The sequence below is a fragment of the Leptonotus elevatus genome, chromosome 1, assembly GCF_054856555.1.
Source record: "Leptonotus elevatus isolate MCC_2025b chromosome 1, RoL_Lele_1.0, whole genome shotgun sequence".
In the NCBI taxonomy this organism is placed as follows: Eukaryota; Metazoa; Chordata; class Actinopteri; order Syngnathiformes; family Syngnathidae; genus Leptonotus; species Leptonotus elevatus.
In genome coordinates this window covers 13,871,996-13,889,344 of record NC_141239.1, presented here as the reverse complement: position 1 = coordinate 13,889,344, position 17,349 = coordinate 13,871,996, and the positions used below count along the sequence as shown (strand labels likewise).

The following is a 17,349-nucleotide window of genomic DNA, read 5'->3' as shown; positions in this document are numbered from 1 at the left end:
CCTGAAACATGTGATGGTTTACTGGTCACATCTTATGTTTTCTGTCATATTTTATCTCCTTGATGTTCTTTGTATAAACGTGGTTGTTAGGGTGTCCTAAAAAGATATACATACTTTTCACTGGAACACGGTGAAATTTTCTTTTAAATTGTCTTCTAAATGATCTTTTCCTTGACAGTATTTAGTGTTATTTGTGCCCAAAACAAACATACAGTATTTAAAGTATTCCTCATGTACACGTTCCAGTTGAATGTGACTGAGCTGAGGACGTTCCCTAACCCTCCGGTGATCGTCACCAACGTCACAGCAGCGGTCCTCGTTCTGCTCGCTCCACAGGGCAAGATCCCCAAAGATCGTAGCTGGAAGGCTTCCAAGGTGGTCATGAGCAAGGTGATCCTTCCGAACAGACGTTTTTGCATGCTGATCACTGGAAGGAATCACGGTGCTTTTATATGGTGAAGTCAAAGGTCAACAACACAAATCATTCGACCAGGGCTCTCATAGGCTGCATCTTTATTGTAATATACACTATATACCATATGGTGTACACAATTTTCCCTGCATTTGACTCTTTTTTTTTTTTTTTTTTTTAATCCTTTGAATGTGAAATGAAGAAGTCATAGAAAATTGTGGCATGCAAATATTTTAGAATAGCCCTATATCGATCGATCGATCTGTCTGTCTGTCTGTCTGTCTGTCTGTCCGTCCGTCTATCTATCTATCTATCTCCATCCATCTATCTATCTATCTATCTATCTATCTATCTCTCCATCCATCCATCCATCTATCTATCTCTCCATCCATCTATCTATCTATCTCTCCATCCATCCATCTATCTATCTATCTCTCCATCCATCCATCCATCTATATATCTATCTCTCCATCCATCTATCTATCTATCTCTCCATCCATCTATATATCTATCTCTCCATCCATCTATCTATCTATCTCTCCATCCATCCATCCATCTATCTCTCCATCCATCCATCCATCTATCTATCTCTCCATCTATCCATCCATCCATCTATCTATCTCTCCATCCATCCATCCATCTCTTCATCCATCCATCCATTTATCTATCTATCTCTCCATCTCGTCATCTCGCCATCTCTCCATCTCTGCATCCATCTATCCATCCATCCATCCATCCATCCATCCATCCATCCATCTATCCATCTATCTATCTATCTATCTATCTATCCATCCATCCATCCATCTATCTATCTCTCCATCCATCTATCTATCTATCTCTCCATCCATCCATCTATCTATCTATCTCTCCATCCATCCATCCATCTATATATCTATCTCTCCATCCATCTATCTATCTATCTCTCCATCCATCTATATATCTATCTCTCCATCCATCTATCTATCTATCTCTCCATCCATCCATCCATCTATCTATCTCTCCATCCATCCATCCATCTATCTATCTCTCCATCTATCCATCCATCCATCTATCTATCTCTCCATCCATCCATCCATCTCTCCATCCATCTCTCCATCCATCCATCCATCTCTCCATCCATCCATCCATTTATCTATCTATCTCTCCATCTCGTCATCTCGCCATCTCTCCATCTCTGCATCCATCTATCCATCCATCCATCCATCCATCCATCTATCCATCTATCTATCTATCTATCTATCCATCCATCCATCCATTTTATTCTAGCTATCTTATTCCAGCTAGTTTATTCCAGCTAGCGTATTCCAGCTATCTTATTCCAGCTACTTTATTCCAGCTAGTTTATTCTAGCTAGCTTATTCCAGCTAGCTTTTTGTCAAGCTTAGGCTGGCTGTTTAAAAATAAAAATGTACTTGAAATGTGATTTTAAAAAACAATTGTTAAGTAACCAGACAATTTAAGTAGTTATGTTCACTTTCAACTCATCTGCAAATAAGCAAGCAAAATAATTGTCAACAAGACACATCCAAGGAAATTCCTCAAAATCATCAACAAATAAGAGACATTTTTATGTGCCATATATACATTAACTTCACAACTAATACACCAGAGTGCTTTCCATGTAGCGTTGAAGAAATTCCACTATAAAATCACTCAACCTCTCTTTTATATTTCACCTTTAATTAGACATATTCCACAAGAGAAGTAAATCTAATGAAGTGTCTTCTCTCCTTGTTTGTTCAGGTGGACGATTTCCTGCAGGCTCTGGTGAACTTTGATAAGGAGCACATCCCCGAGGCCACAGTGAAGGTTGTGAGGGACGACTACCTTAGTGACCCCGAGTTCAACTCTGAATTTGTGCATCACAAATCTTCCGCCGCTGCTGGGCTCTGTGCCTGGGTGATCAATATGATCCGCTTCCATGAGGTATGTTTGTTGGCAGCAGAACTCAGCCAATTACACTTTATGGACAAAAGGCCCGGGGCGACACTTGGTAATTTTTTTAACGAATCAGTCAGGGGTCTTTTTAGAACTGTGGAGGGGTATTTTCTGTTCTGGCAAAAAAAGGAGAACCTCAGTGGCCTGGAATTATTTCAATGATGTCTATTATACTGTACACGGATACTTGGTCCTTATCCTCCGTGAATAGTGAGAGTCCACTGTAATGACATTTCCATGAATTTTAATGTGAAATATTTTCCTTCCTCCAATTCTCATGCTGCTTTGCATAGATTTTTGTGAGTACATCTTAAATCTTTATTCAATACAACCAATGCTTTATTTAGATGCAGCAAAGGAATGAAGAACATTTTGTCCTCAGGTATTCTGTGAGGTAGAGATGAAGAGGAAATGTCTGTCGCAAGCCAACGCCGACCTCGCCGAGGCTGCAGAGAAGCTCCAGGTCATCAGGAAGAAACTGGCTGTGCGTCTCACTGAACATTTGACTCATGCAAGCCTTGCTCCGAATTGAAAAACTTGCTATCTTATTGACCGTTTTCAGGAGTTAGATGGCAGCCTGGACGCTCTGACCAGCGAATACGAGAAAGCCACGTCGGAGAAACTGCGTTTTCAGGAAGAAGTTAACAGCACCAACAAGACAATCGAGCTAGCCAATCGGCTAGTCAAAGGGTTGCAGGTGGCCTCAAATGATTATTTATGAGTCTGGTTATATTGTATGTAAAAATAGCCTTTGTGCTTCGCTGTGTCTTTCATTTGAGAGCTGTGTATTTTTTGTCAGAGTGAAAATGTGCGATGGGCCCACTCAGTGGATCAATACCATAAGCAGGAGGCCACACTTTGTGGAGATGTCCTCCTCACTGCGGCCTTCATCTCTTACGCCGGCTCCTTCTCCAAGAAGTACCGCAGGGAGCTAGTGGACAACCTCTGGTGGCCTTTTCTACGCAGCCAGAAGGTCTCAATGTTGAAAAATTATTATTCTTAACTTATGTAGCCATATGAAACAAGGGTTTGTTTTGCCTCTGAGCTGGATTCCCCCTGAAGCAGTTTCCAGTTCTGGACTAGCCACATCGAAAAAAATTAATATTAGGGGTGTCAGGCGATTACATTTTTTAATCGTTATTAATCGCATGGCTTCAATAGTTAACTCACGATTAATCGCAAATATTATATCTGTTCTAAATGTACAATAAAATGTTTTTTTGTAAGTTTTCATACTCCTGTAAACATAAAATGTTAAACTAATGGAAATACGGCTGCATCTTTTAGTCATTGATACAGTAATCAATGTCATAATAATTCATAAATTGGAGTTAAAATGAAAAAAGATGTACTGCACTGTAAAAAAACGAGTGTGATATTGATTTGTGTTGAGATAATTTTTCTGCCACTAGATGGCATAATTGCATTTGTAAGACGTTGGTGACAGGTCAGTGCATTTTTATTTTCATATTAAGAGCTATCTAATCTTTGACATGAAGTAACTTGTGAAATTCTTCACATTTTTTAAATTGTAAAATACAACTCCACAAAATATATCTTCTTCTTATTTTCCTTTTAGTTTTTCCCTTCAGGGGTCGCAACTGCGAATCATATGCATTATTAAATGTATTACTGCTAAATTTTTTACTTGGATATGTCTGCTGCGTTGTGACTGGAATTCCCCCAGTGCAGGTATTAACGCACCCCTAATATTGATCATCTTCCACCTACGAAGGATTCATCATTGATGCTGATTCCTTCTCCACAAGGTATCCATTCCCATGACAGCAGACTTGGATCCTGTGTGCATGCTGACTGACGATGCCATGGTGGCCCAGTGGAACAATGAAGGCTTGCCAGGAGACGAAATGTCCACCCAGAATGCCACCATCCACACTAATTGTGAGTGATGATGCATAAAGATTCACTTCACAGTTACCACAGTCACCAATGCAACTATAGGAATCTATTCATTTGCTATTTTTGGCTCTACAAATGTCCATGAGGGACACAATAAAGTCAAAAAGATGTTCCATGTCTTCTTCTTACCAATAGTGTCAAAAATAAAAAATACTAATCGAATAAAATCTGTGGCTAATAAATGAATGTGTTGTGTGTTTTACTTGAGGTGAACGCTGGCCTCTCCTCATCGACCCTCAGCTGCAGGGCATCAAGTGGATCAAGAGTCGCTATGGCAACAGCCTCAAGGTGGTCAGTCTGAGTCAAAAGGGGTATGTTTGATTAAACCCACTTCTTTGCAGGACCTACAGCAAATCCTGCAATAGTTTGACATCACGACACACAGTGCGAGTGCACTATTAGATTGCTCAAACCTCTTGCACTTGTTGCTTCAGTTATGTGGACGTGATCGAGCAAGCTGTTGTGGCTGGAAATACCGTGCTCATCGAGAACATAGAGGAGACAATTGACCCGGTTCTTGACCCGCTTTTGGGTCGACACACAATCAAAAAGGGCAGGTAAGAAATCACATGGTTGTTGTGACTTTGCAGTTTTTTAAAAAAGAAAATAAATCAGTCCAATATCTACAATTTGCCATTTTGAACTTGTATTGCAGTTGTATCAAGGTGGGCGACAAGGAGTGCTTCTTTCATCCTGGTTTCAGACTCATCCTTCATACCAAATTGGCCAACCCTCACTATAAGCCAGAGATTCAGGCCCAGACCACCCTTATTAATTTTACTGTGACCAGGGACGGACTAGAGGACCAGCTCCTTGCTCAGGTTGTCAACCAGGAGAGGCCTGATCTTGAGCATCTCAAGGTACCTTGTGTTGAGTCAAAATCCCCCATTGGTGCTGCTACAGAAAGTTTTTTTTTTTCACTTCTAACAGAGCGAACTGACAAAGCATCAGAACATGTTTAAGATTGAGCTGAAACTCCTGGAGGACGAGCTGCTGACGAGGTTGTCTGCAGCGGAGAGCAACTTTCTGGGCGACAATTTGCTGGTGGAGAAGCTAGAGAGCACTAAGCACACTGCTGCTGAGATTGAGATGAAGGTATTTATTGGGAAATTTTCCATAGCGCTTGCTCTCATTCAGGTTACTGGTAAACTGGACCGATCCTTTGAGTGAGATAAAGATGAAATTCTCAATTGTGCTTCAGTTAATCGGAATCGCGTTAGTGTTGACATCAAATTAGAATCATCTTTAATTGGCCAAGTATGTTAAAACACACAAGAAATGTGCCTTTGGTAGTTGGACACACTCTAGTACGGCAGCAAAAAAGCGCGGGTGCGTCGTCATTTTCATGCCGGGGTAAGTAAGTCTAGTTTAGTGTATTTGGGACCAGGCCGACAAAGATGTTGTATCTGGCAATTTGGTGACAAAAAGTACATTGGATTTTAGACTCACAAAAAACAAGTCTAACTTGTGTCCCTTTACTATTATACAAATAGCCGATTGACAATGTTAAAGGGGAAGTCAACCTTATATATTTATTGACAATAATATTGTATGTGACCTCACTAGTGTAAACATGACATTCTGATTAATATTACTTTTGTGGATTATTAGTTTTGCAGCAAAATCAAGCTGTTTTTATCCTTCTCAGGGAGTGGCCATTTTGCCACTTGTCGACTGAAGCTGACATCACAGTTGCTCAGGGCTCAGGTAACGATCACAGCTCAGCTGTTTTCTGAAGCTGAGCTGTGATTGGTTGTTAGCTGAGACCTGAGCAACTGTGATGTCATTTTCATGGGACTGCAAGTGACAAAATGGCCGCCTTATGATATTGATAAAAACGTCTGGATTTTGCTGCCTAACTCATATTCCACTAACTCAATATTAACCAGAATACTGTATTTAGACTAGCGGGGATAGAACATAGAACAGATTATTGTCAATAAAAAAAGATTTAACGATTTAAAGATTTAACTCATTCACTACCTTTGACAGCTATCGACGTCAAAAATTAATTTAAACTATTTCTATTAGCTTAACATTTTTTTCCACTTTTGTTAACAAGAGTGTGAAAACCTCAATTTTGTTTATTGTACATTTAGAACAGATGTAAAATTTGTGATTAATCGTGAGTTAACTAGTGAAGTCATGCAATTAATTACAATGATGCCCCGAATTTTTAATAATCTTTTTTTAATCGCGTCAGGCGATTATTTTTTTAATTGTAATTAATCACATGACTTCAATAATTAACTCACGATTAATCACAAATTTTATATCTGTTCTAAATGTATAATATTTTTTGTTTTTTGTTTTTTACACTGTTAATAAAAGTGGAAAAAAGTGGAAAGCTAATAAAAATAGTTCAAATTAATTGTTTATGTCTATAGCCGTTACTACTTCACCTTTATATTTTTATGCAGAATCGTGAGTGGTCGGCGGCAACAATGAATACACAGAGACTTGATATACTTTTGCTAGAATAATTGTGTCATTTATTCCCCGCATATAGCAATCAACATTTATACTGTGCTAGGATAATCGTACGTTTTATCCCCCGCAAACAGTAATCAACACCTGCGCTGTGCTAGAATGATTATACCTTTCATTCCCCGCAAACAGCAACAATCACAACTTTATTTGCTAGAATGGTTATACCTTTCATTCCCCGCAAACAGTCGATTTGTTAGAATGATTATATCTTTCATTCCCCGCAAACAGCAACAATCACGACTCGATTTGCTAGAATAATTATACATTTTATTCCCCGCAAACAGCAATCAATACTCTACAACATTAAGCAGCATAATATGATCATCATCAGCGCTTACCTTGACACTAGACTGGGGAGCCTACGGTCCGGGTGAAGCGAGCTGCAACAACGGCTGGGCAATCGTACGTGTGCCACAGCTGACTCCGTCCGGATCGCGTGCCGCTCCGTTTTTTATTCGTTAGCAAAAAGCTGTGAGTGTGAGAAACTGGGCTGTCCAAGCCCTCTCCCAGACACTCTCGAAAACATGTTTGCGAAGCAGCGAAGGCTGTAGTATAAACAAGGAAGAGTTCCCAGGCTGATCCCGCCCTTTATTTACAAATTGTTGGGCACCTGGATTCGTACAACAGTTCAGGACAACAACATATCCTTATATAAGAGGTTTCATGAGGACATATCAAACCATGGTTATTTTTCCCTTCAGCCGTCAATGGCAGTGAATGAGTTAAGTATACAGGGGGAAAAAATCATCAAACTCTGCTCACTAAAAATCCAAATCAAACAACATCCTTCCTAGGTGGTGGAAGCGAAAGTCAACGAGGTGAAGATAAACGAAGCAAGAGAGCATTATCGTCCGGTTGCTGTCAGAGCTTCACTGCTCTACTTTATCATGAACGACCTCAACAAGATCAACCCCATGTACCAGTTCAGCCTGAAGGTAACCCGAGATGCCGCATCACGCGCTCGGTCACCGCCAACAGCAAACCTTCCTACGTTTCTCAGGCATTCAACGTGGTCTTCCACAAAGCGGTGGACATGGCGGAGGCCTGCGAGGACGTGAGCAGCAGAGTGAAAACGCTTATAGATTGTGTCACCTACTCCGCCTTCAACTTCATCAGCATGGGGCTGTTTGAGAGAGACAAGCTCACCTTCACTGCACAACTGGCCTTCCAGGTATGTGCGCGCTTGTGTCTGAAGATTTGTCATTGGTGACGATAATCTCCCTCGCCGCAGTTGCTCCTGATGAGTAAGAAGATAGATGTGCGCGAGCTTGACTTTCTGTTGCGCTTCAACATCGACCACTCTTACGTCAGCCCTCTGGACTTCCTCTCCAATGCTGCATGGAGCGCCATCAAGGTACGGAGACGACCTCGCAGAAGTGGCTGCAGGTCGATACAAGTTTCCTTAAATCAATGTACGAATGTATACGTTTGCTTGTTATTGTCTATTAGTGTTTTTTTGTACTTTTTGTCAAACACTCTAAGATGCCACAACATGCCAACAAAACTTTGTCTTAATAGAAATTGGTGTCAAGGAAGTATGTTGAAGTGATACTTTTTTAGCCAGGTGGGTGGGGAGCTGCTTCAATTACTCACACCTTTCAGCTATTTGGAGCAGGGTTCAGTACCGTTTCTGATTGTAACAGTATCCGGGTCACTGCACCAATTGAAAAGCATAGGGAGGATGTTTGCTGGTTGTTTATCTTTAATGCTTGCCTAGATTAACATTGACTACCAGAAGACTGCATATTGTCAGTTGAACTATTTAATGGATGCCAAAAAGATCAACAGATGGCCATGGAGATTTTTTCTGCCAGATGCAGAAGGTCCAACGCCCTGTCAAATGATTGCTGTTCTTATTATACTCTCTTGGCCACCTCAACACAGGCTTAGGGTTCCCTAACCCTAAACCAAGAGTGCCGCATCGATAAAGAAGGCCAAGTAAAAGCAAGAGAAAGGTCACAGTAATTTCACGACCTAGCTTGAGTTACCAATTGCTAGCAATTGTGAGAGACAGTTGTTCACATTTAAGAGCTGAAAATTCTCCCTACGCCACTTGGAGAGTGAATGGACCTTGTAAAAAATGGGATTAGCAATTAATTGAATTCAAGCTGCAAATGTCGATGGAGTAGTATTAGTAGTAGACTAGTTGACCCTCTACTGCAGGGTTCACCAATTCTGGTCCTCGAGGTCCAGAGTCATGCTCGCCTGGCAAGCCACACCCACTTTTTTGAAAAAGAAAGTGGGTCTGGACAGGGGCCCATAGACACTGGCTCCGGACGAAAACAGGCCGGCGAAACAAATTCGTCTATTTGCGTGATGTCGTCTTTGTGAGCAATGTCACTCTTCACCAGGGTTATTTTTGTTAACGAAAACTAACGAAAAAACTAAAATAAAATAAAACAATTTCGTTAACGACATAAAATAAAAACTAAAATGCTTTTTTTTTTTTTACTAAAACTAACTAAAACTACATTTTATGTTTACAAAGCTAACTAAAACCAACTATAATTATAGCATAAAGTGACGTAATCTAGCAACAGCCAATAGAAAAGTACCTTCAGATGATGTCGCTCCTAGGCTACAACGAAATGAAACACTAGGTAAGAAATTAGTTTCGTCTCTCATTTTACCATGGTGTTTATTAAATATTGCGCACAAGCATATGTGGCCAGGTGCTAGCTAGCTAGCTAGGGCCCTGGCTAGCTCCCATGGTGCTTGTTTACCTGCTAGGGAGATAGCTAGCTCAATGGCTAAAGCCAAACTGTGGCAGGGTTTACTTTCTGGACCTGGATTTGCCACTTCTGCTTACAAGTAATACATATTTAAAAAATAAAAAAAATAATGCAGAAACGAACTAAAACTAAATATTTTTGAAATAACGAAAACTAATAAAAATGAACAGAACCACCCTGAAAATTAATTAAAACTAACTAACTAAAAAATAAACGAAATAAAAACGACACGTCACGTCCGCTCTTCGCTCATTGGTTCATTCCACTGTCTGTTAGCTTAGGTTTGCGCCGCCTCAGAAATGCGACTGATAGGGCGGTTGACCAGACTTTTCCACCCATTAGCAGACCTGATTCATATAATCAGCTCAGCATGCCTGATAACGATCCTGATCTTTAGTATCACTTGGCATCATTAAACATTTAATTAGAATGACTTTTTGTAATGCTTTTATTTATTTATTTGCTAACTACTGTTAATTTCATTAACAAAAACTAAATAAAAATATTTTTGTCAACAACACGCATTTCTCACATCCAGATGAAAACTAGACTAAACTAGACAAAAAAATTATAATAATAATAAACAATAATTGGACTAAATCAGTATGCATTTCCGTCGACTGATAAAGACGAGACGAAAATGTAGTTGACTTAACGACTGTATGGACTCAAATCTATGAACATTTTAGTTCAAGACAAAAAATATGATATTCTAAAATGTCTCATCTAATCTGTCATTAACACACAGTGACACACCCCCTTCCAAATCGGCAGCTTGCGAGTGCAACGTGCACAAACACATGGGACAGACAAGAGGTGGATTCACAGTGAAAACTAAAACAAAAATGAAGGCAAAAAAGAGAAGATGTGATATATGGACACATTATCGCTACAATGAAGTGGAGAAAACCCCAATGCTTGACAAGGTAGCTGGAAAAGAACACAACAAACCTGAAGAGACACCTCACAGTTAACTCACCACAAAGTAATTGTGGTAAATTAATAAAAAGTTTGGTAGTGGTTGTTTATAATGTGACATTAATTCAACAGCTATAATGTTCCAACAGTGTTAATCCGACCGCTAACTAATTTATTAGTTTGTAGCATGGAGTCAGAATAGCCACTTGTTGATATACTGTAATTGTATGTGAAGTTGAAAAAAATTATATATATATAAATAAAATAAATATAAAAAATAAAAAATAAATAAAATGAGAGGAAATTTTATGCGAAGTAGTTTTAGATCTGAAATGTTCAACATAATCTGATGACAAAAACATATCGAGGGGTAAAATGATTGTCCTGACTAAAACTAGACTAAAATGTTGACAGTTTTTGTTGACTAAAAATAGACAAATAAAATTTGGTTTTCTTGGACTAAAATGCTCGACTTATAGTTGACTAAAAGGTGACTAAATAAGAATGGGATGAGGTTGACTAACTATGATAAAAAAATAAAAATAAAAAACGAACACGTATGATTGAAACTGGACTAAAACTGAGACTAAACATTAAAATGGCTGATCAAATTAACAGTATTGCTAACACTAGGCTAGAAAAGGCCATTTTAATTTTAGATCCATAAACTCAACCTTTGTTTTGCATAGGTGATGAGTTTCACTGATGAGTTTCGGGGTCTGGACCGAGATATTGAAGGCTCTCCTAAGCGCTGGAAGAAGTTGGTGGAGTCCGAGTGTCCCGAGAAGGAGACGTTCCCTCAAGAGTGGAAAGGGAAAAGCTCGCTGCAGAAACTTATCATGATGAGAGCTCTGAGACCTGACCGCATGACATATGTTGTCAAGTGAGGATCTTGTCTATGTAATACAGAACATTATCCAGTTTGGTTCCCTCTTGGTACTCCCTGGTCTTATCCAATGCAATTTTCTGATTCCATTGTAGGAATTTCGTTGAGGAGAAGCTTGGGGTGAAATATACAGAAGGTCGTAAAACAGAATTTGCAAAGTCTTTCGGAGAAAGTGGTCCAGCCTCTCCCATGTTCTTCATCCTCTCTCCAGGAGTGGACCCACTTAAAGATGTGGAGTCGCTTGGTAGCACACATGAAGTGCCTATACGTACCGTAAACAGGTGTAAAACAGACATGCACTTATTTCTGTACTTCTTTTGCTCGTTAGGGAGAAAGTTGAGCTTCACCATCGACCTTGGCAAGCTTCACAATGTGTCCTTGGGACAGGGGCAAGAAGCGGTGGCTGAGGTTGCCATGGAAACCGCGGCAAAGGAGGGTCACTGGGTGATATTGCAGGTCCACTTTCTGGACTAACATATGATTATCAATACATACACAGCACTTTTGTTTTGAATCCCACTTTCTCACAACTAATTGAATGTAACCTATTTTAGTTGATCTTAGCTTAACATAACATAATGTCATGTTTTTAGCTGTGAACAATTATCCATCTTTGTGCAGAACATTCATCTGGTTGCTCGCTGGCTGGGCTCGCTGGAGAAGCTTTTGGAGCGCTACTGTGAAGGCAGTCATCCTGACTACAGGGTGTTTATGAGCGCTGAACCTGCGCCAACCATCCAGGAACACATCATCCCGCAGGTACGTGCAGCAAGTGTCACATCATTAGGTACATGATCCAATATCATTAATATGTGTGTCACAATATCATTATGAAACGTGCTTGCTAAGGATTTTTTGTGTAGGTTGTCAGTCATCAAGGTCATTGTAATCCGCAACGGTTGAATCTCGAGGGCTCTTCTTGTTTGGTTTTCTTGCTTTCCAAAAAGCAATTTATACAAAGATAACAATGCTTTTGTTCGACTGACATTGTGAGAGTGCTATTAATTTAACTGTGTTCTAATGTTGTTGTTTTTTTGACAGGGCATTCTCGAAAATGCTATCAAGGTCACCAACGAGCCACCAACAGGAATGCATGCTAACTTGCATGCAGCGCTGGATAACTTTGACCAGGTCAGTGCCTGCCATGCTTTCGAATAAATTAGGGCTGAATGATTTAGAAGAATAATCAAAACCCCCTCAATATAGCAATTGGGATTCAGTTTTTGTCAAGGTCCTCCAAAGTAAAAAAAAGAAAGAAAAAGAAAAAGTATCTGTATTTCTATCAAGGTTAAAACTAACTATATTACGGAAGTGTATTGCAGTTTTTCTGAATATTTTTTTCTGTTAAAAAAATGTTCAGAAAAACAGGCTGAAAAAAATTATTCCGAAAAACAGGAGGAAAAATTACTCGGAAAAACATGGATGGGGTCGGGGGATTATTAAAAAAGTATTCAAAAAAACAGAAAAAAAAATATTCAGTAAAACAGAAAAAAAAAATATTTAGAAAAACTGAAAAAAAATATTCCGAAAAACAGAGCTGGTGTTCTGTTTTTCTGAGTTTTTTTTTTTTTTTACCTCTGAACTCCAAGTGACTTGTTGCAGACTTGCTAATAGCGGAAGCTGACACTTTCCCGCATACCTCCATATGCAATAAGATTACTTACTGGCTCTCAATAAAGGAATGAATGTGTATTCTGTATTGTGGTTTGTTCTCTAATTTCTAAGGGAAAACAATTCCGAAAAACTGAAGAAAATAATAATAATTCAGAAAAACTGGAGAAAAAAAATATTCATAACAGAGGAAAATATATTTTTAAACAGAACAAAATACTTTAAAAAAACAGGGAAAAAATATTCTATAAAAGTGAAAAAAAAATACCAAAAAAAACTAAGCTCCCCCCAAAAATTAGTCAGAAAAACAGGACTTTTTTTTCCAACTGAATGCAATATGCTTCCGTACTAAACTAAAACAAAAATTAAAAAAACATTTTCATTAACGAAATAAAACGCTTTAAAAATGCTTTTAAAAAAACAAAAACTAACTGGAACTATATTTTCATGAAACAATGATATGTAAACATTGGGGACTACACTTCTTAAGCACTGAACTTATCTAGACAATAAATAAATAAGTAAATAAAATGTAGTTATATCTATAAAATTAAAGTCTACCAACTAACCAAAATGAATGAGGGTCCTAAAAATTGCAGCTTTTTTTTTCTCCTTTGTGTTGTGAGCCAGAGTTTGAATTTGAGCAGGCTTCGGAATATCCAACAAGCTTGATCATAGAATGAATTAAAACTCATAAGTCAAGGTGAACCCTACTAGCCAAATGATGCCATTTATTTAGTGTGTCATTTCTTGTCCAGGGCATCCTGGACCAATGTAGCCGCGAGCAGGAGTTTAAGACCATCCTATTCTCTCTGTGCTACTTCCACGCTTGCGTGGCCGAGCGGAGGAAGTTCGGACCCCAGGGATGGAACAGGAAGTACCCTTTCAATACTGGAGACCTCACCATATCAGTGAATGTCCTCTACAACTATCTGGAGGCGAATGCACAGGTGTCGCTTCTGTACGTCTCAGAGATGCTAATGAGGAGTTAGCGATTAACATGTGATGATTGTGTTCATGATGAAGGTGCCATGGGAGGACCTGCGCTATCTTTTTGGTGAGATCATGTATGGGGGACACATCACTGATGACTGGGACAGAAGACTCTGCAGAACATACCTGGAAGAATACATGCAGACCAACCAGGTTGGCTTTTAAACCTTACTCACAACTAGGCAGAGTAACAACTCTGATATCAAAGCAAGCACTGTTTTGTTTTGTTTTTTATCTGCAGTTTGACCGGAAGCTAGCATTAGCTCCAGGATTTTTGGTTCCGTCCAATCTGGACTACAAGGTAAGCTGTTCAGGAAACGGTGTTGAATATCCATCGGCAGCAGCTGAAGTGGGGAAGCCCAGACTTATCGGATTTATCAGTCTTACCAGGCATATTGTCTCGTTGCCGTGGAGACAGCCTCGATCGTTACTGAGGAAGGATGGTGGAAATAAGGAAGCTCATCATCAAGCCGTAGTTCTTCATCCAGGGGAAATGTCCTGATAATGAAATAGCTTCAATTAGCCCCTTTAGGACCGCTATATACTGCACGATGTCAGTCAAAGAACACACAAGTTGCTACAGAAAAAAAGGTCTAAAATAAAGACAAAAACGGGGATAAATTGAAAGACGGGACTCGCTCTCATTCACTTGAATGGACCCATTCCAAGGAGGCGTCCTAATCTGGCTCCTCTCAATGTGGAGGAGCAGCGGCTCGACTCGGACTTCTGCCCGGATGACTGATCTTGCCGCCCTATCTGTAAAGGCGCGCCAGGACACCTTGTGGAGAAAACTCATTTCAGCCACTTGTACCCAGCATCTTGTTCTTTTGGTCACGACTCACAGCTCCTGACCACAGCTGTGGGCGGGAACATAAATCGACCGGTAAATTGAAGCTTTTTCACTACATTGAGTGATGCAGAGTCCGCATCACTGCTGACTCAGCAACGACCCGCATCTCATGCTCCAATATTTGACTTCACTCACGAACATGTCCACAACAACTCCTCCATCTTATCCTCCATCCTTTCTCAATTTAGGATCATGGCCTCAGATTAAGAGATGCCGATTTTCTCTGTCCTTGTAAATGTTCCCCATCAAACTGTATTGGGTTGTCTTCCAGGGTTACCACAAGTTCGTAGATGAGATGCTGCCCCACGAGAGTCCTGTCCATTACGGGCTGCACCCCAACGCAGAAATTGACTTCCTGACCGTGACGTCAGATAATCTTTTCCACACGCTGCTGGAGTTGCAGTCTCCTGATGCTGTCATGGGTGAGGGGGCCTCTGGGACCCTGGAGGAGAAGGTAATGACACCAAGTATGGTACGATTGTTTTCTTTTTTATTTATTTTTTATTTTTTATTTAATATATGTATCTTTATATATATATATATATATATATATATTAGGGCAGTTTTTTTTTTTTTTTTTTTTTTTTTTTAGGGTTTAGGGTTCCATTTATATTTTATTTGTATTTATTTTTACCACAACTTCAGGTGAAAACAGTGTTGGATGAAGTTCTGGAAAAGCTTCCAGAGCAGTACAACATGACAGACATCACCGCCAAGACAGCTGAACGGTCTCCTTACATCCTGGTTTGCTTCCAGGAGTGTGAGCGCATGAACATGCTCATCGCCGAAATACGGCGCTCGCTCAAGGAGCTTGACCTGGGGCTGAGAGTAAGCTGAAACCTCACTCACGGCTTGGTGCTAGTTTCGTTCTGTGTAATCGCCATGTTTTTTTTTTGTCAAGGGTGAGCTTGCAATCTCCCCCGAGATGGAGAAGCTCCAGGCGGCTTTGTTTCTTGACAACGTCCCTGACGTTTGGACCAAGCTGGCCTACCCGTCCACCTACGGCCTCGCCATATGGTAAGCCTTGAGATAGAGGTGACTCGATTTATAATGAATTAATTATGATGCACAAACAGTTTGCATTCTATTACTTAATGTTTTTTTTCATATAAAGTATGTATTGAATATGGAGTGCTGTTAATACAATATTTTTGGTGAGTGGGCTGAAATGGATTAATAGCATTTCCATTCATTTCAATAGGGAAAGATGATTTGGATACACGTTTCGAGTAACGGAATGGGTTAAACTTGTATCTCAAGGCATCACTGAATGGTCAAATTGTGTTAAAATCAATTTCAGTAATCAACAAGATATTGGAAAGCAGTTCCTTGCCTTCCTTTGCGACTTTAATGAATAACAATGAAGCAGATTACTGTATGCATGGCACATTTCATGTCTCACAAAACAGTAGATAGCAGATCCTTCCACAATTAGCAAAATAATCTCCAATTTGTTTTATTATTGCCTATAGCTGTGACAAAAATGATGCCAAAGCATTACTTTTACATTAGGCAGAACTTGCCGCCGTCTTGTGGCAAATTTAGGTAATTTCAGAAAGAGCACAAACGCAGCCACAAAATATTCACAAATAAAAAGAACACTGTACAGAGGGTCTGTCAGGTTCAGTCAACCTAGAACATTTAATAAACAACACACATGGAAGGAAGACAAGAGACTTTTTGCTCGTGAGGAGAACGGACAGAGATGTGCACAGTTATCTCCTACCGCTCTGAAGAACATTCTCCCGAGCCTTCTCTTTTTATTTTTTTACGGGGCGTTCCCTAGTTACACAGCTGTTGCTGCTCTAAAGGGGAGCACAGCAGCAACAATAAAACCATCACGGATACGAGTCATTGTGCTGATTTTCTTCGGTTTTAACAGTCAAAGTTCGGCAGTTCAACCTCAAAATGTTCTAGTCGCTCTCTTGTGTTAAGGGCACAATTCTTGTATTTGAAGCTGCAAGAGCATGAGTCATGCTTTGCGATACTGTAAGAGTAAATATGGGATAACTTATGTACATTTATTCTATTAGTGTCAATATAAGATATATACAATATATAAAATACAGTCATCCTAAAATTAAAAAATACATGCATTTGGGATGACAGCATTTCTGATTATTTTTATTTTTGATATTTATTATTTCATGGGATCCAAATGGGTGTGTACATTGTATTTAATGTATATCGTGTGCATCACCGCTCAGAGATTGCAATACCGTGGACGTTTTTTTTTTGTGTGCGCGCCTGTGTGTGTCAGGTACAATGACGTGTTACAGCGTTGTAAAGAGTTAGACAGCTGGACTCAGGATCTGTCACTACCCACTGTCGTGTGGCTTAGTGGACTCTTCAACCCACAGTCCTTCCTCACTGGTAATGCACATTCATACCGTGCGCAAACCTGCATTTAATATTTTATTTAAAAAATGTGATTTTTTTTTTCTCTTGATCTTTAGCCGTGATGCAGAGCTTGGCCCGTAAGAACGAGTGGCCCCTGGATAAAGTCAACCTGACTGTGGACGTGACCAAAAAGTTCAAGGAAGAGTTCAACCAGCCTGCAAGAGAGGGGGCTTATGTTTATGGACTTTACATGGAAGGT

At 39.7% G+C, this 17,349-nt stretch overlaps 1 protein-coding gene across 1 annotated transcript in view; it reads left to right on the top strand.

The window, feature by feature from the left end:
• The window catches only part of dnah9l (dynein, axonemal, heavy polypeptide 9 like), a 42,221-nt gene that overhangs the window by 24,175 nt on the left and 697 nt on the right, over positions 1-17,349 (top strand). The window contains exons 44-69 of the mRNA XM_086075597.1: positions 247-390; positions 2,156-2,338; positions 2,733-2,834; positions 2,913-3,047; positions 3,150-3,323; positions 4,120-4,252; positions 4,479-4,581; positions 4,705-4,827; positions 4,926-5,130; positions 5,201-5,365; positions 7,555-7,695; positions 7,761-7,931; positions 7,992-8,114; positions 11,100-11,293; positions 11,392-11,540; positions 11,625-11,757; positions 11,902-12,055; positions 12,338-12,427; positions 13,666-13,857; positions 13,934-14,053; positions 14,142-14,201; positions 15,022-15,204; positions 15,396-15,578; positions 15,652-15,767; positions 17,011-17,123; positions 17,207-17,347. Coding sequence (XP_085931723.1) covers positions 247-390; positions 2,156-2,338; positions 2,733-2,834; positions 2,913-3,047; positions 3,150-3,323; positions 4,120-4,252; positions 4,479-4,581; positions 4,705-4,827; positions 4,926-5,130; positions 5,201-5,365; positions 7,555-7,695; positions 7,761-7,931; positions 7,992-8,114; positions 11,100-11,293; positions 11,392-11,540; positions 11,625-11,757; positions 11,902-12,055; positions 12,338-12,427; positions 13,666-13,857; positions 13,934-14,053; positions 14,142-14,201; positions 15,022-15,204; positions 15,396-15,578; positions 15,652-15,767; positions 17,011-17,123; positions 17,207-17,347 — 3,730 coding nt within the window. The remainder of the gene's footprint in view (positions 1-246; positions 391-2,155; positions 2,339-2,732; positions 2,835-2,912; positions 3,048-3,149; positions 3,324-4,119; positions 4,253-4,478; positions 4,582-4,704; positions 4,828-4,925; positions 5,131-5,200; positions 5,366-7,554; positions 7,696-7,760; positions 7,932-7,991; positions 8,115-11,099; positions 11,294-11,391; positions 11,541-11,624; positions 11,758-11,901; positions 12,056-12,337; positions 12,428-13,665; positions 13,858-13,933; positions 14,054-14,141; positions 14,202-15,021; positions 15,205-15,395; positions 15,579-15,651; positions 15,768-17,010; positions 17,124-17,206; positions 17,348-17,349) is intronic.